The sequence below is a fragment of the Diceros bicornis genome, chromosome 9 (assembly GCF_020826845.1).
Source record: "Diceros bicornis minor isolate mBicDic1 chromosome 9, mDicBic1.mat.cur, whole genome shotgun sequence".
In the NCBI taxonomy this organism is placed as follows: domain Eukaryota; kingdom Metazoa; phylum Chordata; class Mammalia; order Perissodactyla; family Rhinocerotidae; genus Diceros; species Diceros bicornis.
In genome coordinates, this window is record NC_080748.1 from 8026689 (window position 1) to 8053857 (window position 27169).

At 40.1% G+C, this 27169-nt stretch overlaps 1 protein-coding gene across 2 annotated transcripts in view; it reads right to left on the minus strand.

The window, feature by feature from the left end:
- Window positions 1-1781: 1781 nt before the first annotated feature.
- The window catches only part of MIPEP (mitochondrial intermediate peptidase), a 172022-nt gene continuing 146634 nt past the window's right edge, over window positions 1782-27169 (minus strand). The window contains exons 18-19 of one of the 2 annotated variants that reach the window (XM_058547857.1): window positions 26133-26206; window positions 1782-2047 (exon numbers count right to left, since the gene is read on the minus strand). In XM_058547857.1, the coding sequence (XP_058403840.1) occupies window positions 1950-2047; window positions 26133-26206 (172 nt within the window). In that variant the 3' untranslated portion in view covers window positions 1782-1949. Of the gene's footprint in view, window positions 2048-17361; window positions 17708-26132; window positions 26207-27169 lie in introns of those variants that run through there. The other variant, XM_058547856.1, reaches the window with a different exon arrangement.

Below are 27169 nucleotides of genomic sequence, written 5' to 3' on the forward strand. Positions count from 1 at the left end.
TTTTTCTTCCTTTTTTTTTGTGGGGAGATCAGCCCTGAGCTAACATCTGCCAATTCTCCTCTTTTTTTGCTGAGGAAGACTGGCCCTGGGCTAACATCCGTGCCCATCTTCCTCCACTTTATATGGGACGCTGCCACAGCATGGCTCGCCAAGCAGTGCGTTGGTGCACGCCCGGGATCTGAACTGGTGAACCCCGGGCCACCGCAGCAGAGTGCGTGTACTTAACTGCTTGCATCACCGGATCAGCCCCTGTTTTTGTTCCTTTTAAAAATTATTTTTCACATTATTGTCTTCCAGGTGATCTTTCCCTTTCCTTTCTGTGAAGAATGTTTGTACACAGGCTCCGTAGAGATTCTTCTGCTTACTCACCCTCACCTGAAAAGGGATTGATAAAGACCCAAGAGTTTGTCACTCTTGGTATACCTGGGAGCTGGTGAGAGCACCTTTTCAGATTTACCTGTAACTGACTGGCAGGTTGATGTCAGTTTCTCCAAGTCCATTTCCCAGAGCAGAGTTAGCATTTGTGTAGTGCAAGTTGTTAGGTGAGGTCTGTCCTCACCTGAGCGCAGATTTTGTAAACAAACAGGGTGGAGTAGAGAAACAGCTAGATTGCCCCTGGGCACTGGTATCGGGGCTCTTCCTGTCGCCAGCATCACCCTAAGCCTTGCCCTCCCTCCCCCGACTTTGTTTTGGGTACAGAGGAGGCAGCACTGCCAGGCTTTCCCACTTCCTGCCAAGTACTCTGTGAGCTGCAGCTCCGCGCGCTCCCAGACTGAGCCATTCAGGTGGGGAGGAGCCGGGAGAGGGCCGGGGGCAGCACGGCGGCGACGTGAAGTGCCTCCTGGGTGGTGTGCCAGCGGCTCTGCTTTCCGGGTGGCACACACCTTGGATTTCTCCGTGTGAGCAGGAGGTGGGGGAGGAATGGGAGGGTCAGTCCCCCATGTATCCAGCTAGACCCGGGACGGGTGGATCTCATCGGTTTCTGAGCTTGTAGAAATTCCTCCAAATTCTGTGAATAGGTTGGACATGTGTCCTAGTTTTGGGGATTTTTTAATCTTGTCTTTTACCATCATCATTAGTCATTTAGTGAAAAGCAGGAAGAGACTGTTAGCAAATGCCATTTTAAACTAAAGTCTATAATTAAATTTGTGACTTTGATGGTGGGAAAAACACATTAAATAATTTCTTTCCTATTATTAACACACAGTGATACAGTATGCAATGATGTAAAGCAGATGGGTTCAGGATAAAGACAGACATGGTTTGAATCCCAGTTTCCTTATTTGTCAATTGCTGGATCTTGGCACATCAGTTATTAACCATATTTGCACTTATTTTTGTACATTCATGGTCAAGCCAGAAAAGTATGAGTTGAGGTCTCTCTCTTCTGAGTCCATCTGTGTAGTGCCTAAATACTCAGGGAAACCCAATGCAGTCACAATGACGAGTACTCTGGACACCATACTTGGTCTCTTGGTCGCTGTGACTAACTACACTGAGTGCATTTTCAAAGCCTAGTATAGTGGTCTTAAGAAACGGCAGTCATTGAAAAGAAGTTTATGTGTAATCTTTCTGAAGATTGCTTCAAATTAAAATAATTTTGCTTTTAATTAAGTCTCTAATTTAACCAATTAACAATCAATGGAAATAGGAAAAGTTCAACAGGAGTGTGGCTGGACTAAGGAAACGCTCATACCTTAAATCTAACAACTATGCTCTAGTTTTCACTAGTTTACTGAGTAGATTTCCATGTATTCAAGGAACTGCCAAACAGGCTGAAAGCCAGCATAATTAAAACAAATTATTTATTCCAAGTTCCATCAGTTTAAGGTTTTTCAGAAGTTATTACAAAAATGAATACTGAATCAGAAACGAGCGTGCACAGCTGTAGCATTTACAACAAAGTTAATATCTACATGACCTTGATTTAAAAGATTTGAGTGTTTCCATCATTCAGAATCCATGAGGAAAGTTTCGAAGTCCAGATCCAAGTCGGAAACGAGGGCACTTACAAAGTCTTCAACAGAAGGACACTTCTGAAGCATGCCTGCAAACAAAGAAAAGATCAGCCAGCACATTCTCCAGCAGACAATGAGGAGGGCCAAAGACACACATTCAAATCTGTACACCAGGGGAACATTCCGGCTTTTTGAAATAAGAGCTCGGCTCCATAACCTGACTATGAGGACATTACAAAAGGTCATGAGCAGTGTGTGGGCCCTGAAGCTATTTATGATTTCAATGCATTTTTACTATCTAATCAACACTTAGCATAGAGATTTAGGACCAAATATGTTTCCCAAGGGTTTTTACTTTGCACATATTACTATATACTTGGAGTGATGTTAGAAGAGTGAATTTTTTAGTTATCTTTGACTGGGTTGATTCAGAATTTAGTATGTTTAATTACTTATCAAGTTTTATTATCAAGTTCTACACATTTTAAAATCATTCAAGTGTTAATTCTTTTGCAGAAATTTTATATCAGAGTCAAGTTATTCCTTTCTTCCAGATTTTCCTATTTTGGAGAACTCCTAGCTTTGCAACTTGCTAATTGTATAACGTGGAAGTCACTTAAAATCTCTGGTACTAAAATTTCCTCATCTAATATACAAAGCTAAAACAAGAAGACGTTTTGGAAAGCAATGAGGCACCGTGTCTAGCATATATAAACAATTCAATAAAAAGCTGAATTTATCTCCATTCTTCACTCCAAAGAAGCCAAAGACAAGGATTCAAGCAATCTACCTTGTTGCCTCAACCTATATTCTTGGCAGATAATGCTAACTCAAGGCTTCAACAGGGCTGTATATACTGGCATTTAATTTGGGGGACGGATCCCAACACTGAGACATTAAAAGATTCCCAGAGTCCCGTTATCCTCTAAATCTTTAATACAACTCAAGTAACATGTACTGAGTATTTGCGGTGTGTAAAGGATCGGGCCAGGTCATTCACATTTGAAGACAAACAGGCTAAGTCACAATACAAGGGTGAGCAGGACACAATCACAAAAGTAAACTGTGGGGAACTGGACATCCAGATGGGGGAAAAACTAACCTTGACCCCTACCACATACCATATATAAAAATTAATATGAGATGGACACAGACCTAAGTATAAAGCTAAAATTATAGTGTCTAGAAGAAAATATAGAATATCTCTGTGGCTTTGGATAGGCAAAGGTTTCTTAGGACACAGAAAGCAATAACTATACAAGGAAAAAAAGTTGACATATTAGATTTCATCAAAATTAAAAATTTCCACTCTTTAAAAGAAACAATTTTCATTAAGAAAATGAATAGGCAAATGACAGGTTGGGAGGAACTACATAACATACATTTCACATAGGACTGGTATCCAGAATATATGAAGGACTCCTTCAACTCATCATCAACATATTTTAAAAACTTTACAATGGACAAAGATTTGAGCAGACTTTTCACAAAAGAAGACATCCAAATAAATACACACAACTAACAGGCACTGAGAAGACACTCAACATCATTGTCATCTGGGAAAAGAAAACTGAAACCACAATGAGACACCACAACACACCCACCAGAATGGCTAAAACTACAAAGACTGACAACACCAAATGTAGGCAAGGCTGTGGGCAACCTGAATTGTCATACTTGAGTGGTGAAAGAGTGAAATGACACAACCACTTCAGAAAAAGGTCCAGCAGTTTCTTATAAAACTAAGCACACATTTACTCTATGACTCAGCAATTTCCTCCCAGGTATTTACCCAAGAGAAATGAAAGTATGTCAACAAAGATAAGGACCTTACAATCCCAAACTGGAAATAACACAAGTCCCCATCAACAGGATATAGATAAACATATGTGGTCTATTCATAAAATGGAATACTACTCCTAACAAAAAGGAAGAACCTACTGATACACATGACGACATGGACAGATCTCAAAAACAGTGCACCAAATGCAAGAAGCCTTACACCGAGGAGCACATACTGTTTGATTTCATTTATATGAAGTTCAAAAATGGGCCAAACTAATCTATGGTGAAAAAAATCAGAACAGTGGTTGCCTTTGGGACTGGAGATGGTAATTGACTGAGAAGGGACACAAGGGAACTTTCTGGTATGATGGTAATTAATGTTCTATATCTGGATAGTGATATGTGTTATAAAGGTGAACACATGCATCAAAATTCACTGAATGGTACATTAAAGATTTCTGCATTTTACTGTATATAAATTTTACCTAAAAAAGAAAACAAATATTGAACTCTAGTTAATGCCATGCATGCAAAAGTGTCTAGGGGTAAAATATACTGATGTCTGCAACTTGCTTTGAAAAAAGATATAATAGATATAATACATATATGATGGATTGATAGGTGGGTGGAGAAATGGACATATGTTATAAAGTGAATAGAGCAAAATGTTAATCGTAGAATCTAAATGACAAGTACATGAGTGTTTGCTGTACTATTCATTGAACTTTGCTGAATATTTGAAAATTTTCAACACACAATCTTTGGGAAAAACTAAACTGTGGATGTTACTAGCACACAAAGCGCATCAGTGAGAGAACAGAGAAAAATGAGTTCCAATGGAGAGATGCAGAGGGCATTATGGAAGGGTGGTTTCTGAGTAGAAACTTAAACAGATGGGAAAGATTTAGATTCAAAATTAGTGCCTTTCAGATGGAGAGGATGACATAAGAAAGGCACAACAGGGGGAAAATGCAAAATGTATGTTGACCACTAAGGGTGGAAGAGACGCTGGGAGAAGAACGACCACGCAGGAAGACTGAGGCTCGGAGCCAGGGTGACCAGGAATGGGGAGCGTGACTGAGCCGGAGAGCAGGAGGAAAACCAAGAGCTCGTCATGTTTGAGTGCCGGGTGTGTTCCACGTGCAGGCACCCGGGCCTCAGTCAGCAGTGAGCACGCAGAGTCCAGGGGGTGGGCCCAGGACTGGACACGCAGTTGTGGTCATTCTCACCAGGGAGGGCGACCGTGTGGGAAACAGTCCAGATTGGTTTGTGTGGTGGACGTAAGAACAGTAGCAGCTCCAAACGCTACTTGTAAGCCACTAACCAGACCTAGAGAAGCTCAGAGCAGTGAGAATATTGTGATATTTTCACCTGTAGACCAAGATATTTTCATCCTCATTCAGGTTCAAGTTCTAGTATCTCCATCTTAGGGAATATCTGAGAAATAGGGCGCAGCTAATGGAAGAGAATTTCATTGCTATGTCTTTATTTGCAAAACTAAAGTTCAAAACAATTTTCTTTTTACAGTAAAATAATCTCTACAGATGAAAGACGGCCTCTCCTCTGGTCCAGCTGTGTCACTAATGATAGAAATGTTGAGTCTTGGATGATTGTGAAAGTAGCACATTTCACATCGGATCTTCTAAATGTAGGCTAGTACTTAAGCAGATGCAATCTGATTAATAAATCAGGTTTCATGCATCCCTATGTGCCAGGTTTCTTTCTGAATGCAGAAAACAGTTGTAAGGAAAACATTTAAACATGGCTTTTAATCAAAGGTGTTAACCTATTACACCATTTTCTTCCTTTTAATATTTGAAACATTCTGTAATTAAATGACTGGTCGTTTATAATTAAATGACTAGAACTGTCAGAAGGTAAAACCCATTTATTTACAGCCAACCTATTCAGTTAAGCATGGCCCTGCTGTCCCTTTGAAGTGGTTCATTTCAACTCGACCTACTGCCAACGTAAATAAGCCCTTGCTCTGTCCTCGGCAGACAAATGGAACTAGCACACATCCTTCTCCAATTTCCAATCTTCAACGCTTCCTGCATCTCAGAGAATGGCAATTGTGGCAACAACAAGAGAAAAACATATACACTCACGGTATTTTTAAATAAAATTTGATCAGAGCTAAATGGTTTGGTAATTTGGGATGTTATGTGATTGTTAAAGATAAAGGTTCAAAAAGGAGGAAATCAGGACCCGAAAGCATAAAGAATAGTTGGTGGGGCAGGAATTCTCTTGGTATGTTGTTACGGTATCCTTGCTTTAATTAGACTGAAATGTTTTGCAAGTGTCAACATGAACTAACCTCTACACAGAGAATAAAAGAAAAATACAATGTTTTTAGGCAATTCCACAAATAAGAAAAATTAAGTTAGCTTTTATATATGTGTATACTCAAAAAATTCCAGGAGCTCTTTGATTTTTCAAAAAAAGCTGACAAAGATGTCCCCTTTGTCTTCAAGTCTTAATCCTCAAAGGGTGATGACTAGACTTGCAATTTCTTAGGAGCCCTGGGGGAACCAGGCTGGAGCTGTTACATCCATAAGTGAGTGGAGTTTACAAACTCTGCATTTGAAACATATTTCACTGTGGAGATCACCTCAACTGGGGGGAGGAAATGGACTGACTTTGCCAAAAGGACTGAAACAAACAAATGACAACTCAAAAGAGACAAGTGTCAACCGCAATTTAAGAAAGACAAAGTTGCATTAGGACTCACATTGTGTGTGCATAAAAAGGAAAACAAGTAGTGAGTTTTATCTACTTGTTGCACTCAGAGGAATAGAGAATATATAATGAGTAGTTAAAGAATGATGATTTAATTTATTTTTGTCCTCATTTTACATGAGAGGCAAATGGGCTAATAAAAGTTGGTACAAGCCAGAACATTTTCGTCTTGACCGCTCTGCTCAGACTAGCATGTTTCATAACTTTGAAGTACTAAGGCAATTATTCTAGGCCTGACTAAAATAAATTATATCAAAAGGATTCCAAGACTGACTCTTGAAGCAGTAAAGGTTTCCAGATTGTACTAGGTGCTCTTCTCTCCAGTGACTGCTGAAATAGAGCTGGAAATAAAGTGGGGATAAAGATCCCAGGCATGAGGACTTGACCCACAGACAGCTGGTCTAGAAAGGGTTTATTGGAAAGACCGCCATCAACACAAACAACAAAGTGGTAATGGCAGCTACCTGTTGGGCATTTACTGTGTGCCAGGCACTGGACTAAGAGTATTAACTCATCTGAGCCTTAAAACACACCTGTGAGGAACATATCTTACACATAAGAAAATGGAGCACAAGAGGTCACACACACTTATGTTTTTTTGTTGAACCTGGCAGTCTGGTTCCAGAGCCCATGCTCTTAAAACACTGTGATATATTGCCTCATGCCCCAGAATTTTGTAAAATAATACACATTCTAGAAAGGTCCATATTTACGTGTCAACATCCCGGATATGACAAAACCCAAATGTGTGTAGAAATTCTGGGGGAAAAAAGTCTAATAGCTTCCTGATGTCACCCATGGCTATGTGGACCCAACTTATTAATTGTCCCCTTATTGCCTTTAAGACAGAGCCAAAATGTCCATTGCTTTTTGGGCCATTCCGTTTCCAAACTATGGAGTACGCATACTTTACGAGCAGTCTCAACTATGTAGCTATCCCTGGAGACAGAGAATGCAGAAGAGTGGGAGCAGTCTCTGCTGAAAAGGCAGGAAATGGCTCTGCCCAACCATGACTGGGACAGGCAGTCATGTCATGACCAAAAGCCTCTTCCTCTCAGGGCACAATGCTCGGCCACGCGTGGTTGCTGCTGGAGTTCTTCTCTAGGCATAATAGTGGGAGAAAAAAGTGCCTAAGAGTTTTGCACTTAAGGATGTTTTCTGGGTGGCCTCCAAGTATCTGTGGTAACCCCTTGCAAACAGAAGCCCTTACATGTTTAAGGGGCTCGTAACTATGCATATTACTATGCTTTCACCAAGGAAAAATTCTGTCAGCCCCAGGATGAGTTCAATACGTGTACCAAGCTGCAAGTCCACACCCTGTTATTTTGTAATATATAATATACAATCTAACCAGAGCTTCATTGAAATATCAACATACTCTTGGCATGAACTCCTTAACCTTTTGAGTGCCCATCTGGATGTACAACTAATACAATTTGAAAACAAGACTGAGAGCAACTGGTTGGCAGTTTGACTATTCCTCTAGGCTAGTTTGGCAAAGTCTGAATCCTGTCCTGGGCCCTCTACCAAGTGCCTGGGGTGAAATGGCCTGTGTATCATTTAATTTCAAGAATACAGGGGATTATTGGGGCAATTAAAAAACAGAATTATTTTAAGCCTTGGAAGAGAAGTAGAATAGTTACATCTCCTCTTTGAGTCTGTTTCATATATTGCTTAACACCAACCAAGGGTGTCCAATCAAATAAAACTGGTTGTGTGATATCGAAATTTAGTGAAAGCAAAAAAGAATGGATGAAGTAACTATAAATAGAATCCTTGTAAGGGTTTTTTCTTTCAATCATTCATTCATTCACTCACTCACTCATTCTATCTGTACCTGAGTTCCTAATGTGAATTTAAGGCAGGCAAAAAGATCACATATTATTTATTAGGAAGATTCTATGTATAAAAATTACTAAGACTCTGCCTTATAGAAATGTATAATCTAGTGGTTCTAGGGCTGTAGTTCCCAGACCAACATCAAGGGTATCACCTGGGAACCTGCTAGAAATACAAATTCTGGGTCCCCTCCCCAGACCTAATGCAGCAGGAGCTGGGCCCAGCTGTCGGTGCTGTAACAAGTCCCCTGGGGGACCTGGATGTGCACTGTGAGAACCACTGCTCAAAAGGACCCAAGGAGACCGAGCCACATGGAAAAATGAGATGCAGTTCTTCTCAACTGGCAACTATAACTTGAAAAATATTGAGCAAGAAAGATGTATGGATTTTCTATTTGACTAAACTAAAAAATATTTGTTTCTCAAGTGAAATAGGAAACAATCTTATGAAACAAAAGTAGGATTTCTTTGGAACACTGTTCAAGGTTATACTTACCAAGCCCCAAGAGAGATGACACAGCTGGCTGGAAAAGCATCTAAAAGGATCAAGTGGATTTGGCAGGAAAATAGCCTTAAAATCTGGAGGAGGAGGGGAAGGAGGCTAGAAGGGAAGCTGACACAAACCATAGAGCTGTGAGCAGAAGGGTGCACACTGTGACTACCAACTTGCTCAGAAGTCTCTCAGAGGTTAGCAACAGTGTTTCTATTTTTAAAAAAAGAAGCAGAGCACATTCTGATTACTAGACACCCCCTGGGAAACATGCTTTGTGTTTCCATTATTGACTCTTTAGTGAGCAAAGCTCAGCAACACATCTTAAGAGCTTCTCTCGTGGCAATTCTGACTGTTCCAAGCTTGAGAACTACAATCAGACCTCAGTCAGGGGGAGCTCCTTCTCCAGGGAAAAGACCAGGAAGTCAGTCCAGGCGCGAGTGGTCTGCGGGGATGTCACGAGTTCTACGGAAGTGGGGTCTTCCTAGGGTGATTCTTAGTGGAGAGGGGGATGGACACTGCTCAGATATCGACTCCCCACAGACTTGGCATGCTCCCTCCTTTAGGGCTTCTGAATGGACGCCCCTCTGGCTGCAAGCTCCATGCACGCTACACTGAGCAGGACCATTCTCATGCCCTACTCATTTAAGACGGAGAGTCTGCTCACATATTTATGAAAAATAAAATGTACCGAGTACCTGTGTGCCAAGCACTGTGTGCTAGAGGCACCAGGCACACAGATAGCAGTAAGACATGATTTCTGTTTTCGAGAAGTTCATTATTTGGGGAGAAGACCATGGAAGTACGTAATTGTTTATGCAGAACAACAGCATATATAAGATACAGAGATGGTGCAAAAGAGGGAGTGACTAATTAACTGCTGGGGGGGCACACCATGCTGTCAGAAGGCAAAGGGTCTCCATGTGAATGAGAACCCACACAGGGCCGCTGAGCCACAGACGGGGCTGGATTACAACCAGCTCCAGGAGCAGCAGGGAGACAGACTGAGGGAGGAAAGCTTCCTGGATATTGCTTGCTTGTGCCCCTGCACCCATTTCCCTCTGGTTAGAGGACTGACTTGACTTTAGAGCAGTGGTTCTCTACTGGGCGCAAGGACACTGCTGAACCCCTCCCATACACAGGCAGGCCCCTGCTGCCGTCCCAGGGAGTGCGGCCTGCTGGAGCTGCGGGCCGAAGGGCCTCCCTGCCCTCACTCTGCCCAGCTAGGCCAGCCAGATGTGTTCTTCCTGGAATTTGCATCTGCAGCAGAATGATCAAAAGTTGGAAGATGACTGGAACGGATTCATCCTGGCACCAGCGCCTAAAGAGCACATCTGTTTCTTCCCTCGACCCCTGAAGCTGAGCATTAGTTTGACTTCTCCCTTTGATTCTGTGTCTGCCTCCGTATTGTTCCAAAAAATTCCTTTTCTTCTTGGTAAATCTAAGTTGGTTCTATTTCTTTCAGTAAGATTCCCCGTTGATAAAAAGATCAGTTCACAAGTTATTAAAAAGGGATTTAGTGATGCCAAGGAGATACTGATATTTTTGTTTGATTAAGGACCAACTTTCTAGACCCAGGATTTGGACTAGAAGCAGGTTTTTTTTTTTTTTTTTTTTTTTAATTTAAATGACTATGTCTTTCCTCAGATTCATAAAGTTTGGGTGATATACAAGCAAGCTTTAATGTCAGATTTCCTGTCTCCAAGTTCACTGGGGAAGAAAGGAGAGTGGTCCTGGTTCACTGCCTCACAGTCCTGGCCCGGGGGCGAGAGGAGGTGTGATGGGGGGTGCGGCAGGAAGCAGGATGGGATTGTCTCAGTAGCTTGTGGAATCAGGGAAAGAAACCCTCTTCTGTTTGTGGATTTCAGAGGTGCAATGGAAGTTCATGGATTGGGTGTGTGTCCAAGGTTGTCCAGGAGGGATGTCCTGGGTGCTCCATATTTGGGGGTCGGGGGGATGTACTCCTGACATCAGGACTGGCCAGGCATTCAAAGCCTAAAATAATTCACCAGTTCTTTTAAAATCAGAGCTAAAGCCAATCATACTCTTACGTTTCAGACACAGCACTGGTACTTGGTTAAAATTAATGTTAGTCGGTCAGGTTTATATTTAAGGCCCACGGGTATCATTATTCAGGGGACAGTCTGGTGGACCAAGAAGAGCCTTAGGCTCCAAAAAGGACATGTGCTGGGGGCCCTACGGGGACAACGGCCTGAGCATGAAAACCAGAGAGTAATGACAGCCGCGGGGGCACTGTGCGGGGTAGGATTTGAGGCTGAATGCAACATTGTCTGGTTCAGTATTGCATCTTATAACTTAAAATTTCAGTCTAATTCTCCTCTTCTAACTATTCAAAAGTTTTCCTTTGAAGGGTTGCCAAGGAGGAATAGAGAGGAAAGATAAATTCTTCCCTTTCTAAACAAAACATGAGATGCCTCTAAAGAAGGCACTATATCCTGATAGATAGAGCAAGAGTTTGGTGAGTTAACCAACAACTTAAGGGACTTCAGACCAGTCACTTGACTTCCTAAGTTTCATTTCTGCTACAAGCAATCTGAGTAAAGGTAAAATGTTAGAGTTAAGTATGATGTTTGAAGATCATAAAATTGGCATAATGTCATCTACTTTGCTAAACTGTTATAAGGATTAAGTAAGACAGTGCATTTAACACATGGAAAATGCTCCATAACTGGTAACAATAACAATCAGATCCAAAGGTTTATGAAAACTGACTTCCTAGTTTAAGAGCTGAAGGATGAAGTTGCTTTGTTTTTGCAAGTGTTGAATTCCAAAACATTGGTCTATGATTAAGTATTTAGGATATTATCATCAAACTCACAATCACAAGCTAATTACCCAGTTACTGAATCATTGCTTGCTTTGCTTTTCTGTACTTTTTGCCATCTGCTTTTTAAGAGATAACTGTTCATCTATTAAAAGAAAGAAATAAAAGATGTAACTAAAATCAATCCATTTTTTTACCTGTTAGCAGCTGTGATAAAGGGTTTATCAAGAAGAGATCACTGGGATGATGGAAAAGTTCTGGAATGGATAGTGGCGATGGTTACACAAGATTGTTAATAGACAACATTGTGAATGCCAGTGAACTGTACATTTAAAATGCTTAAAAAGGCAGAGGCTGGCCTGGTGGCGTAGTGGTTACGTTCCTGTGTTCCTCTTCGGTGGCCTGGGATTTGCCGGTTTGGGTCCTGGGCTCGGACCTACTCACCACTCATTAAGCCATGCTGAGGTGGCATCCCAAATAGAAGAGCTACAGCTCTACAACTATGTACTAGAGCTTTGGGGAGGGAAAAAAAAGAAGAGGAAGATTCGCAACAGATGTTGGCGCAGGGCCAATCTTCCTCAAAAAAAAAAAAAGGTTAAAAAGGTAAATTTTATGTTATATATACTTGACTACAATTAAAAAAAAGAGAAACCAAAAGTACTAAGATAGAGTCTTTGATTCATCCAGATGTTCTGCTGACTGTGTTATTATTACCCCCATCCTCTGTTAGCAAACAAAAATAACTGGGATATATCAAAAAGTAGATTATCTATACAGATCTGGAAAGGAGTGTTTGTGTATTCCCAACACCACTATCAATTCTAAAAATCCATCATAATAGTTAATGGCTATTTTTTATGCTAAAATAAATATATGTGCCAAACTCAGCTCAGACTGATTAAGAATTATAGTCAAAGGCTTGCCTGGCAGTTTGAAAAGTCAAAAGTGAATTTTATGAGATCAGAACTCTCATTCCAGATCTGTCTCTCCCAAGCCTAGGGCAACTGTATGGCTTACCTTCTCTGCTTTGAAGTTTTTCTCTGTACAAGGCTGTGGTTACCCACACCTTTTTCTAAAGGTGGATTCCCACTATCTACATTCAGTTCCTGGGAAAACGAGGATATCAGCCAGAAAGTGAAATTCCTTTCCTCCTTTGAACTGAAAAAAATCTACTGCCCCCTAAGTTGGGTTAATACCTTCGCTGTTCAAATATGAGACTCCATCTCTGGGGTCACTGACTGGACTGAAGCTGACTGACTGAGCTTCCTGCTAGATAGGAGCTGACCCAGTAAGTGGAGCCCCACATACGTGCTCTGTTTACAAATTAGTTTATTTTAATTTTATCATCAGATTTAATAACTCCATTTACAATTACATTTCTGGGTTACAAAACATTGTGCCTTTTGAAGGGCAATGTTTTCCTTAAACAAACACACCCACACATTAAACATGTACACACCCTCTTAAAAAAATCCGTGCATTTACAAAAGGGAGGTCTTAGCCTTGAGAACGCAGGTGCTCTCTTCCATTTCTTTCTTCTAAAAAGCGCTCAGCTATTTCGGAGGCTACATTGAGTAAATATCCAAACAAACCAAAGATTAGGGATTCTATTTACTTGGCTATTATTCCTGGTTGCCATTTACCTCTATTACTGCAACTATGTCGTAATCCTAGAGACACTAAACTCTAAGTCTGATTCCATGACATGCTTTCCTCCTTTATTCCTGTTACGCTGTGCAAGAAAAGGTCTCTGCCAACGAGTATGTTGCAAAGCACCAAACGTGCTCCGCATTCATGCATTCTCATTCAACAGCTCTTATTTTGCTGTAAAACCTCTTTACTGTATGTCAGGCAATTGATACCTTATCAATTCTAGTTAGCATATACCACCTTTCAGCATATGCTATCTTGCTCCCAGTGCACAGCAATGTCTTCTTTGAGCATCAATGTGTTCATGACAAGGCAAGTCAATTACCAAAAACTATAAGAGAGCAGGGGGAAGATACAGTGGAATACAAAGGCAACTACTTCCAAAGCAAAAGCTTCCTGGTATAACCCGAAACAGGAGTTTCAGAGATTACCAGCCCACACAAGATGAGTCAGAGCGCCTGACCCTGAATCCTAGTTCTACCAGTCGCCACTGTGACCTGGGGCAGTAAGTTACTGACGCGCCCCTTGGCCCGCTGAGAGAACTGACTGAGGTAATGCACGCACCTCGCCTCGCTCAGTACCTGGCACAGGACACACACTCCACATATGCTCGCAGCAGTATTACTGGGATTCTCATTATTGTCATTATTGCTAAAACTGCTCTCTCTCCTGTCCATTCAACTCGAGAAAGACAAAAGTAGGAGAAATTAGTCTTACTGGTTAATATCCAACATAAAGTATTATTTGTCTTAGGAAAACCGGTATATAAGGCTCCTGTAGTATTTTAATAAAATTCCAAAGTGAAAAAAGCACAGGCATGAAAAGGAAGACAAAAATGAATGTGGTGCCGAAATTCCCATTATTTTGAGTGTGTGATTTAAGATTTTAAGAATTTTTTAAAGCTCTGTTTTGTTTAAATTGCTTGAAGGGAAAACCTAAGTGGAGTTTAGCTGTCCTCCTGACCCTACAACTTAATCAAACTAAACATACTTAGGACTGTAAGGAAAGAGATTAAAAAACTAAACGTGTTACTTGACATACCCTAACTTATGTGAGGGGGTGAAAAAGAACTTGATAATATTATTCAAATATTTGAGATGTGAAAAGTCTGAGATTAAGGAGAGATGATTCTATTTCAAAAATTTTAATGTAAAGATGAACTATTAAGTAAAAAAGAAAATCAGGTTTAGGTATGATCATTCCTTAATTTAGTTTCATTATTAGTAATGTTACATAATAGTCAAAAGGAAAAAGTTTCTTTTAGAGACAGTTGAAAACACTCAAATAAACACTAGAAGATATCTTGTAAACCATCTTCCAGGAAATGATCCAGTTAAAGCAAGAGAAATTTTCCTGTCTCCATGCTCTCTGGCAACATTTCAAACAAGAGTTGGTTAGCAAATGTCAATTTCAATTCTTCAACTAAAATCAGCTCTAAATCTCTACTGCTACTATTATTTTACAGTTTATCGGTATACTTTCTCAACGTAAATTCATCAGTGTATCCCCAGCATCAGTCCTGCCTGAGATACTTCTGGCTTTTAATTTCCTCAACCCTTGAAGCTCGATGCCTCAGGGGGTCAAGCTAAGACTCTAGATCAAGAGCTTTGGGGAAATGACATCTGCTTTTCTAACCTGTTTTTCGCCCATTGCCGACAGCGCACATTTGTAACCACATGTGAAAAACATCATCTGTAATGACCATCTTTAAAGAAGATTTTAATGATGTTTCCACTAAGCAATCAAAGAGCTTAAAAAATATTATCTACATTCCTCATAGAAAGTACTGTAGGTTGACATAATCTAAAAATGTTAATGCTGGTATATTTCTTGGAATGAGTCTACTACAAGATATTTACTTAGGAAAAAAACCTCTCACACCTTAAATAAAGTCAAACTCCAGAGATGTTATCTCAGATGGGTACACAAATGGGAGAGGGCTCCATCACATTCACCCAGCAAGGAGAAAATGACTGCTTACTCTTATTCAGAGAAAACTATCCAAGTGAGCACGACCCACCAAAAGTAAACAGTGACAAAAAAGTTTGTCAAGAGTCTGTAGCTCCAAGAGGGGTCGGGGTGGAGAGCTGTGAGCCAGCAGATGCACCTGGCACCTCAAGGGCTTTGGAGAGACAGCGGCTCAGGTCAAATCCCAACCACGCCATTTAATAGCTTTGCAACACTGAGGAAGTTACTCAACTTCTCTAGGCTTTGCTTTCCATTTATGTGAAATGGGAATAACACCACCTCCCAAATCAGGTGGATTAAGGATACTGTCTATGTCCACGTCTAGCACACTTTAATTATGTCATTGTCCCTTCAACTTCCCTGCATAGCGAATCTCCCTCCTACATGCCCTTTACTGCAGATCATGTGAAATCATTTAGGCAGGACATTCTGATGCCCAGGGTGTAATAAGTGGTACTCCACCCTGAGCACCAGGGAACATGCAGTGAACAGCCTTCTGTCCTGCATGGTCCTCTGCCTATCCCTCTATCCAGTCGTTCACAATCAACACTCACTCGCCCCGTGGGCAGAACCAAGGCATTGGGATGAAATGAAAAGTGCCTAAAATATATATAACATAGTACACAGTTGACAGGGTAAAAATTAAAATTCTGCTTAAAAGTTACTTGCCCAGAGGCTTTTCACCATCTTTGCGAGCAAAAACTATGTTGGTTGAATTTAGACATTGGAACTTGACAATAAAATAGGAAAAAAAAATCCAAGAATAGTAGAGCTTCTGGGTTAAGTTCGGCAGAAGAAAAGATCTATTATTTCCTGTTAAAGGCTTACTTCCTTTTATTGGTGTAAAGAGATCAATATGCCTGTGGTTTCTATTATCCTACATTGTAAAAATTATAAAAAATGCTCCTCTGTTTCTAGGATGGTGGTATGCAAGTTAGCTGCCCAATGTGTTAACAAAACACTATAACCTACAGGAATTACTTATTCTTGGTGTTCCAAAGTCAATTTATTTAGAAAATAAAAAAACTGCCATTCTTTCCATGAGGGCATTTCTCTTATAATACCCACAGGTTTTTTCTTTTGTTTAACTGTATCTTTGAAATGCTGACCTTGTATTTTAGCTTTAGTTCTTTGCATCTCAAATTCTATTAATCTGTTTATTCAAAGTTTGACCTTTTCTTTTCTATTTATAAGCAAAGATTATCTGAGTAGCTATTCAAAGCGTGGGTGGCTCTGATCTTTATAGAATGCTTCCTGTCCTTAGAAATAGATTGGACGTATTTTGGTAATGGCGTCTGGTGGAAGCAGGCTGCAGACTCCAAGATCTGATGCCCATTAATATACTAGGTAGATACAGAGCCTTCCTGAGCGTAGGCAACCTGTCTTATTTACTTAGGTTTGTGCCCTCAACATGTCACCTTCCCCCACTACTCACCCCCAGGCTGCCTCATCTGGTCGTCCAGTTGGTGCAGAACACTGAGGTAGCTGGCTGAAGGGAAGGAGGGTGACACCCAGGAGCCGAGGTCCCCAAGCCCTGTGTTCTGGTGCAGACCACACAGGCCCAGAGTTGGCACCTTTCTGCAATCCATCTCCCAGGGGGCTCCTTTTCGTAATTCTCACCAGATGCTATACCCCTCACATAAATGTAGGGTCTGTATATTATTCTTATGCATTTATTTATGAGTCCCTGAAGAGCCTGGTTAGCAGTGAGTATTCAATAAATATTTGCTAAGCTTAAGTGAATTAACTTCATCAACAACTAGCATAATATTTTTTTATTCTATCAGATTATTTATTTGTCATTACCTCAAGGATATTAAAATAATACATCTTAACAAAAGATAGTATTCTGGACAGCTCTTTCAACCTTAGGCTACAAAGTGGTGTAGCTGATAGCAAACAGTCCCAGAAGCCAAGTCACAGGAGCCTGGGAGGAAGATGAGCCATCAGAGGAAAGTGTTGAAGGCCGACATCTTTGAGGACAACTTGGCCCAAGGTAGAGCTGGCTTAGAGTTGGCTCTGCTTTAATTAAGCCCCAAGAGTTGACTTACCTTATATAACAAAGCATGCTACTAATTGTCATGAATCAAGTTGCAGAATCTATCTCTGACCTCTTACAGTAGTGAAAGTGTTTTCCACTTTAATGTCCATTTCTTAAATAACTATTAATTTACCAGATTGACTTGGTCTTGCATTAGAAGAATTATAAAACACAAGAAATGAGCTGTCTTATTATACCTTTTAGCACACTGGTGATATACAGTGTAATAAATACATGTGGTGTTTAGAGGAAAGCTCTACAAAGAACACATCTCAGAGAGCCAAATGGATGGCGTTCATTTAAGAGCCATGGCTTCCTCCCACCTGCTGATGAAGGCTCTTTGATCAAAAAGGACTGAGGCCAGTGAAGCAGCGGTCCTGACGTAGGTGCGGTGGAGAGAAGGAAGCCGGAACAAACGGCAGGAGGACAAAGGCACACCAGATATCCAGACAACTGAGCAGACATGATGACAGGAGATCAGAGAGGAGGCAAGATACTGAACAAGTGGTGACACAGCACCTTCACTGTATGTCTGTTTCTATATCTTTAGAACACCTTTACTATATATATATATTTCCTTTATGTTACAAAACAGTTTCACAAATATATTTAGGCCCACACAATACTTGGAAAAATTTTGTGATAGAAAAATTTCAGAATGAGGTAAATAAAAACCTGTCCCGTTTCTAATAATCACCACTTTTTTATGGCACAAGAAATATTTGACCTTTTAAGTATATTTTAATTATTTACGTATTCAATATTTATTGACTGCCTATGCACCAAGCCGTATCACACGTGCTGGGATACAGCAGGGACAGACTCACTGTCCCTCCTCTCATACAGCTTTTACCTTACTGGGGAGCATAGACCATAAACTAATAAATGAAATAATATATGTTACATTATGTCAGGCAGTAAATATGTGCTGTGGAGTAAGGGGGCAGAGAATGACAGGGAAGGACTCCCGACTGTAGGAGGGAAATAAAGATGATCTATACTTATCAACTTTTGAGCAACCCATCAAAATTCATCGGAATGATTTATTTACAACAGCACAGTCTTGCTTGGCATGCTAGTAGCTTTAAATCATCGTATCTTTTAATATTTAATATGTCTCTGTGAGGGGTTTCCTCATAAGTCACCTACAAATGTAAAAGACACTCTGGGGTGGGCACTCGTAAGCCACGTGCGTATCCTCTGGGCACGTCCTGGCATTATCTACGCTCAGCAGCCACACACCTGGGTGCACAGATGTTGGCTAAGTCAGGCAGAACCCGTCGTGTGTTAATGTTTATCTCTTCCTTGAAAATGTCACTTAATTAAAACAATAAAAAGCAGAGAGACATATTTTAAAAAATAAACCTAGGAAAAACTGTTAAAGCCTGTGTACGTTTACTATTCTCATACAGCATTGGGCCTGCCTGCCTTGCCACACGATGGCAATATTTAGGGATTAACAGATTGCATGATTAAATGTTAACTGCATGATTTAAAACTGAGAGTAATAACTGCAACTAATTTTTAGAGCTATAAAACAATGTAAAATGCCTTTTCTGTTTAAGTTACTCTGTATATGTTTTGACAACAGGGAAAATCAATCAAGCTAGTGTTGAATAACGACTGTTTACATAGCTGTCTCACTTTGAACGTCAGCGGTACCTCTGCCGACAGACAGGACTCACTGCTCCTTGACTGCGTCATGTTTGTATTGTACAAGCAACACCAACAGCAAAGCTGCAAACTAAACACATTTGGCGTATTAGGTTAGTAACTACGTTATTAAAAAAAAGATAAAGCATTAATGCTTGTTACCTAAAGATGCTGTGTCAACAAGACATCAATCTTTTAAAGTAAATGAAATACTCTGGGTCAATTTGAATAATCGTGTCATCCTGTCGATTAGAGCTGTCTACAACTGGGATGACTTTGCCTTGTGACACAGTGGGTTTCCCACCACTCCAACTGCTCAGAAAGAAGGGCTTCCTACAGCTAATTCAGTACAAGTCCCTTCGATAATTCAGGAATCGAATCCCCTCCACTTGGGAGCTTCTTCTGCTGAGTTCTACACAGTAGCTGAACTGTTGCAGGGCAATGGGCCTACTTCTTCTACGTTTCTATCGTATTGTTTCTGATCCGTCACACTTCAGTAGTCAGCTGCTGCTCGTCCTGCTTGATCAGTGGGTCCCCACAGCTCTCACTCACCCTAACAGCACGCCCACCTCTCCAGCAGTGCGAGCAGGGAACCTGGGAGTCGTCTTCGACACCCCTCACTCACCTCCAGGCCAAATCAATTCCAAGACCTGCGGCTCTTACTTCATAAATACTTCTTAAATCAGAAACCCTCCTTTCATCCCGACTGCCCACTCTCCCAGGCCCAGTCGCCCTCATCTTTCACCAGGATTACCACCGACAACAAGCGGCCTATTCACATCAGCCCTTACCATGGCCCCCTCCTCGGCAGCCAGTGGATATTATAAACCATAAATCTGATCTTGTCACTCACTACCTGCCTTAAAAATACTGTCTATGCTTTCTCATGGTCCTCAGAATAAATGCCAAAATCTTTCCTGGTGGCTATGATACCCTGCATGAGCTGATGCCTGTTCACCTCTCCAGCTCGTTTTATGCCACAATAACCCTCCTCCTCCGTTATACCTATATGCCTCTACGTCCTCTCCCCACAGGAAGTGAGAGGGGGACCTGGGATGGCCTCCAGCAGGGAAATGTGGCAAATGGAGTTAGAGTCGGGCCTGAACCATGGGTTGTAGTGTCATGACCAAAAATCTTACCAAAGACGCTTTTTTGTTTCTTTACCTCTAATTTTAAGGTAGTTTTAAATTTACTGAAAAATTGTGAAGACAGTGCAGCGTTCCCACACACTCCATACCCAGTCAGTCAGTTTCCTCTGCTAATATTTTACGTTGGCATGGGACATGTGTCACGAGTCATTAACCAATACTGATACAGTATTGTGAACTAAAGTCAGAGTTTACTCAGATTTCCTTAATTTTTGTCTAATGTCCTTTTTCTGTTCCAGGGTCCCGACCAGGATACCACACTGTGTGTAGCTGTCATGGCTCCTTAGGCTCCTGCGGGCTGTGATGGTTTCTCGGACTCCCTGTTTCTGATGACCTTGACAGTTTTGAGGCGGACTGGTCAGGTATTTTGTATGCCCCTTAATTTGGGTTTGTCTGACGGTTTTCTCATGATCAGACACAGGTTATGGGTTTGGGGAGGAAGACCACAGAGCTGAAGTGCTCTTCTCATCACATCATACAAGGGTACATATTATCAACATGACTTATCACTGCTGAAGGTGACCTTGAACACCAGGCTGAGGCAGTGTTTCTCTCCTATAAAGTTACTCTAATTTTCCCCCTTTCCATGCTGTCATCTTTGGAAAGAAGTTCCTCTTCACAGCCCACACTCCAGGGGTGGGGAATTATGCTCCACTTCTTTGAGGGAGGAGTATCTACATCAATTATTTGAAATTCTTCTACATGGGAAATTTGTCTATTCTTCCCAGTTATTTATTCAATCATTTATATCAATATGAACTCATGGATATATATTTTATACTTTGTGTTATATTCCAAAACTTATTTATTTGGTTGCTCAGATTGTTGCAACTTTGGCCGTTGGGAACTCTTTTAGTGAGCGCTTGACTCCCTTTGACTTATACACCCATCATTGTGCGTGTTTCTCAGCACTTTCTTTTTTTTCTGGTACTACAAGGTGCTCCAGGCTCACACTGATACCCAGCCCTAGAATCAGCCATTTCTCCAAGGAGCCCCGCTTCCTTTTAATGGAGAATGGTGTGAAGCCAAGATTTGGGCGTTGGCTGGGTTCACTGCTACTAGGACCAAGAAGGTTTTCAAAGAAAAGAGTAGTTATCATTATAGATTGTTTGTATTAATCTCCTTGGGGTACAGGAGTGACTTTTGGTATATTAACCACAATTCTCTGGTTTGTTTCTTGAAAAAAAAAATAATACGTAATAAGTTAGAAGAGATGATATAGGATAATTACGGCAAAAATGAACGTGTTTTGAGAACCATAAAGCTCTGCAGAAATATAAGGTATTATGATTTTAATCAGCTTACGGTAAGGCCCTGTGGGCTCCCAGACTTTGGTTCCATGAGTCAGTCTGTCATCAGAAAAACAAACTGAAGGGAGTGTCACTGAGAACTGACTCATTTATCTACTATTTCTTTTGTCTTATCTGATGTTTGGTCTTTTTTAAAACTCTGTCAAGGTATTACTTTGCATTTCTACTTGCATACTGCTTTTAGCCAAAGAGTCATAAAAATAAAGCTAACAGTTTCTTTTCTGGAAAGGAGCACAGAAATAAAGTTGTTTAACATTTGAAAATAACCTCTTGGAATGCTGAAACCTTGCATGCTAACCTTTCCTTTCTCCCACAAAATTCTCTGTGCAAAGGCTGAGGGGCAAGAGCACAAGGAATGCTGGAACCAGAGGCAGAAACATGAAACTGAACTGAGTATCACGCTTATTTGGCTGTGGTGAGAATCTCTGTATCAGAACCACCATGACTAAAAATGATTATAAACTAAGTTGACAGCTTTGCCACAAAAGTCTAAAGGAGCTTATATGAAAACAGATTAAGGAAAATTTTATCGCTGATCAGTGGCTGTTAGGCCGGCCCCTCCAACGTCAATGGGAATAGATAGGATGTGACTTTAGGAAAAAAAACATGGACTTTTAGATCATTAAGGCCTCAAGGCTCACATCACTTATATCTCCCATGTTCTAAAGAGCAGCTCAATCTGAGGTCAGAATTTAAAGATGACCTGAGAAAGATGTGGGAGTCGGGAGGAGAGTCAGCATGGAAAGAGAATGAACTTTGACTAAGTTTCATTATCTATAAAAATGGGGAAAATCTGACCTACATGATAGGAGACTAAATGAGGGAGCACAGCAGAGAGCACCTAGCACATGGCAATTTTTCAATATGTTGGGTTTTTTTCCGGTTATCCAAAGATAAGTAAAATCTGAACCTAAAAACTCAAAAAAGGCCATTTACTCAAGAATTTTAAATAAAATAAAAGATAAAAAGATAAGGTGGTCTACAGAGGAAGATACGTAATCTTGCATGTGTAATTCATCTGTCATTTACAAACTGCTGAAATAATATAGCTTCAGTCCCTAATAGCCAGATAATTCTACCCTTCTGTTTGTTGTAGAAAGAAACAACTCTGCTTCCTAATGGGTACAAAATATTACTTCCTTGCTACTCACAAACCTTATTGCATGTTTATCTTTCTAGAAAACCATACATTTTCTGAAATGATTATAATAGAAACTGAGCTTTGGATCATGTTCCATAGCACACTTAAAAAATATTCTAGTATACATTTTTTAAATGGTAAAATGAATGAAAATACTGTATCATCATGGTTTATTTTAAGCAAAAGCTTTAAGTTCTCTTATTACTAAGAAATGTGATACTTAAACCAAAAAAAATTGTGGGGTTATGGAATGAACAGCAGAAAAATGTTAATATTGACAATTAAATACAAAGAGCTCAACCTCACCCCAGAATTCTTGGCAATTAAGAAAGTTGGTTTCAGTCAGGTATGGCCATACTGTGCTTAACGAGGGATTAAGCAACTGAACATTGTGCTTATAACATATATCTTAATACATGGTATCAATGTGTTTAAAACTAGATGAGGATAATTTCGATCTGTAATGCTCTAAATTTCTATTGCATCTACTACATTAATTATATAACACACACTTTCAGGGATGGACTGAAAAAGGAGCTAACGAGAAGCAGATTAGAAAGAAGTGTTCTGAAGTCAAATCACATTTTACCTCCACTAGGGAGATTAAGTGACTTTCTCAGCTAATTTATAGACAGTAAGCAGCAGAGCTAGTAACTGCAAATCCAATTCAATTTAACCATGTGACCCCTTTTCTTCTCTGAGGAAGGAAATATAGATTCTTTAAGAAAAGCTCCTGTGGCTGCAACTTGGATTTTTCCTGTGAGGCTCCCTCAGTATAGAGTTAAGAGTTCACACAGAGACTCGGCTGCCTCACAGGGAGAAAAGGGAGGAGAGGACCGCTGTTCTCCAGGACTTCCTTCGGCTTCTGGCCACAAGGAGACTCATGGCGGGGCTGGTTGGGGAACGACCAGAAAAGACAAAGAGGCTCGGAGCTAATGACACTCATTCTAAAAAAGACAAGTAATAACGTTCACCTGTGTAGTATTTATTATTCAACAATCAGAAGCATTATATATTTGATTTCTTTGAATATGTACCATTCAAAGAGCATAAGCACAAAGCACAGGTATTCTGACTCTAAGGAATGGCTTGGAGTTAATCTGAAACGTAAGTCTTAAGTAAGGAGGTTAATAAAGTTGTCATTTGGTCAGGGAGGTACATGATTTGAAGGTAAGTGTTTTATTTCTTTACCTTTTGCTATTTAATATAAGTTTTCACATATACCTAGTAAGTAGTTACATAAAATATATAAAGCACCTATAAAAAATTACATTTTCATAAAAGAATAATACCAACTAGATCGTTTATGCTTTTATATCACAACTTTCAGTAATTTCACCAATCACTACTCCTGGGGATACACCAATGTTAAGGCTACAGGCATCATCTAAGACATTCCTGTTTTGGGGTACAGACTGACTGCATAGAAGAAAATGAGAAGCCACTGCTGGTCTCGGCTTACAAATCCAACCCTATAAAGTGACAATAGGCATACCCTCTTTGCACGTCCCCCATTCATCTTTGACATGTAACAAATCATGTGAATTAATGAGATCTGACAGAACAACATTAAGAAAAACATTAAAATTTAAAAGCAGGACTGTTCTATTGTTGGTGTTAACTGAAATCTGAATACTTTATCATCTCTGTTTTGAACAACGGTCTTGTTTTTCTCTCATGAGTGTGTGAATTTTAGTGTGAAAAATATTAAGTTTCTTAACACAAAAATGTTTCCTATAAAGAACAGAAGTTTTAGAGAGGTTTGTTACAGCATTCTTGGAAGCAGAGTAGAAAAATACACCAGCCGAAAGACAAACATTGAAAAAGATTTATTTTTTTTTCCTTTTGGTGGAACCATATGCAAGCTAATATTTATGTGCAAATAGCATTTAGACTCTGGTCTCAAAAAGGATAAGCTTAGCACAGCTACTGGGAGAATACACCTAATAGAAAACCCACACGAGAAAGCAGTCTCGGAGCTTCTCTTCCCTTCTCAACTCACAGTGGGCTGTCTACACAGCACCACAAACCACCAGCTAAAAAGTACACAGTTCAAACTACCAGTTGTCTACTATGATGAGCCAATTAATTTCGCTTTTATCTGAGTCTGTAACAGCCCCTTAACTAGGTGTCCTATTTCACAAGCACGTGAAACAGCAGAGACTGCTGAAGAGCTTGGTCTCTGCTGCCAGAAGACACGGATTCCAACCCTGGCTCTCCTACTCACTGCCTCATGACATGGGCTGGGACCTGACCTGTTTCCTCATCTGTAAAACGGGATAATGGTGATTCCTACCTCATAGGGTTGCTAGAAGAGTAAATTAATCAATACATGAAAACCATTTAAGACAGTTCCTAGATGTAGCAGAGTTCAATAAGGGCCAATAAGGATCAACAGGAAAGCTGGGGCAGCACCAGCATGCCTTCTTCATCTCGGGAGGACAACTCCAAGGCATGATCCTATGATGGGAGACCAAAGTATTGCTGGCAAAGGACAGCTGGGCTGGGCTACAGAAAGTGCAGGATCTCTAGGCTGGCTGATTTGTTTTATAAACTTGCTGTGGTATTGGGCAGACTAAGCCTGGACGAACGCACCCTTCTGGGAAAGCTGATGGCATGCAAGTTTCATGAGAGCAGGATTTTTGTCTATGTTGTCTTTCAATACTTCACCTTCAGCACTTATAATAGTACCTGGCAACAAATATCTGCTGAATAAATGAACAGCTCAAGGAAAGGATGTGGAGCTCTGCTAGGAAGGACAAAAGGTATTTGACAGAACAGATGGAGACAAGGAAAGGGTCACAGCAGACCCATTACTATCAAGACCCAGTCAATTACTACAACATAAACAAAGTTCCCCTAATACTGGAAGTTATTTCCTAAATGAAATTTTTATCAGACAGTCAGAGGGATCACCTGCAAATATAAATGTTGATATATTGAGAGAATCCAATAATATCCACATCTTCCTTGAAATATTTGTGAGAACATTTTATGAAAAATCATGATGGTCACTTCCATTTACAATTAAATTTTCAGTGAAAATACTTAAATTAAAAAATTACCTCCAAAATTACATAGGAAAACAAGCATTGTGATACCTCAAAGAGAAGATTTAACTAGGTTCTAATTTTTCAACAGGTAAAAAAATCCAACTTGATGTCTTGGAATTTCTAGCAAATGTATGGCTAAGCTTTCAGAGAAAGAAATTAAGGAATAAGAAATAAATGAGTTCTTTAGGCTAAAGAAATACATTGTGACCTATTAAAATCTAAAGGCAAAGCTTCTGAGAATTTACGACAAATTTTACAAATTCCTATTAGAGCGTTAGTAACATTTTGAACGCTAAAGCCTGAAATTTTATCCTGGCATTCTAAATAGATCACAGTAACTAAAATTTAATTTGTTATTTGGGATACAATGAAATAGATGCTCAGAACAAAGTACATAGCTGAAGCACCATCTCTTTCAAACAAAAAAATATATGGAGAAAATATGAAACAGCTTTCATTATAGATGGTACAAAAACATAACTCCAAGGGCTAATACTAAGACATATAACCCATAAAACGTTCAAAAAAAAAAAAAGGATTGCAGGAGAGTTACCATTCCTTGTTTTGGTTTACCTTGAACCATGAGCATGGGCTCCTTGCCCCCGCCGTGGGCCAGCATCTCCCTGCGGTAGCGTTCTCCCGCCGCCCTGGGGAGACAGGAGACTGTTACAGGCACCTGCGCGCACAGCCAGCTTAGGCCCCCATTCCCACTTGTCTTAGTGTGAAGCCACACTGATGTCATATTCAGAAAAGCTGCCACCATGAGACAACTGGCCTTTTATTATTTTCTTGCTTCTAAAAATCTAATTTCGATTTTTACTTAGTCTAACAAGTAAATCCAGGTGTGATATATTTACTATAAAAGGATAACTATATTTTTAGCTTTCTGTGTTGCAGCAAGCAATCTCTCTTCATAGAAAGGATTCTTTAGTTTATGTATTACAGAATAAGTAAAAAATTATATCCTATTCTCCATTATCTTTAAGATTATTTTAAAGTGAGATTTGAAATCATTTATACCATTCTTTACTTTCAAAAAAGAATTTGGGATGGCACCCAACAAAGAGAGAAAAATAGCACTATGAAGTAAGAGTGAAGGCAAAAAACCTGGCAGGAGAGGGTTAAGTAGACCAGGAGACCTTGGCTAAGGACAACAGCTAATAGAACAGAAGACTGACTCTTGCGTGAACTGGTGGGGAAAGCAAAGGAGGGAACAGCTCATTCTCATCATGTGATACTCTCTCAGCTGGAGTCTATAAGGAACACTGTCTATAATACGTGAAGGCAGATTGTGAAGACTTTATAGACAGAAATTCTCCAAATTACTGGCACCTGGAGACAAGCTATTTAGTGCTATTCTTTCATATTTTATGGATAATGCAATTCCTTTAATGCAAATGACTACACACTATGACGACATAAATTAAATAAGTTACGATGTTTTCATTCCACCATTTCTGGAACATCTTATGTATGGGCAATTTTGTGAACATTGTCCCTGATCACAATTTTTGATAGCATTACAGTATCAAAAACATGGTGACATCAAACAGTAATCTTGGTTACATCCTGAAGTGAGCGGTACGGCCAAGTGTGCCACGAAGCAGGAA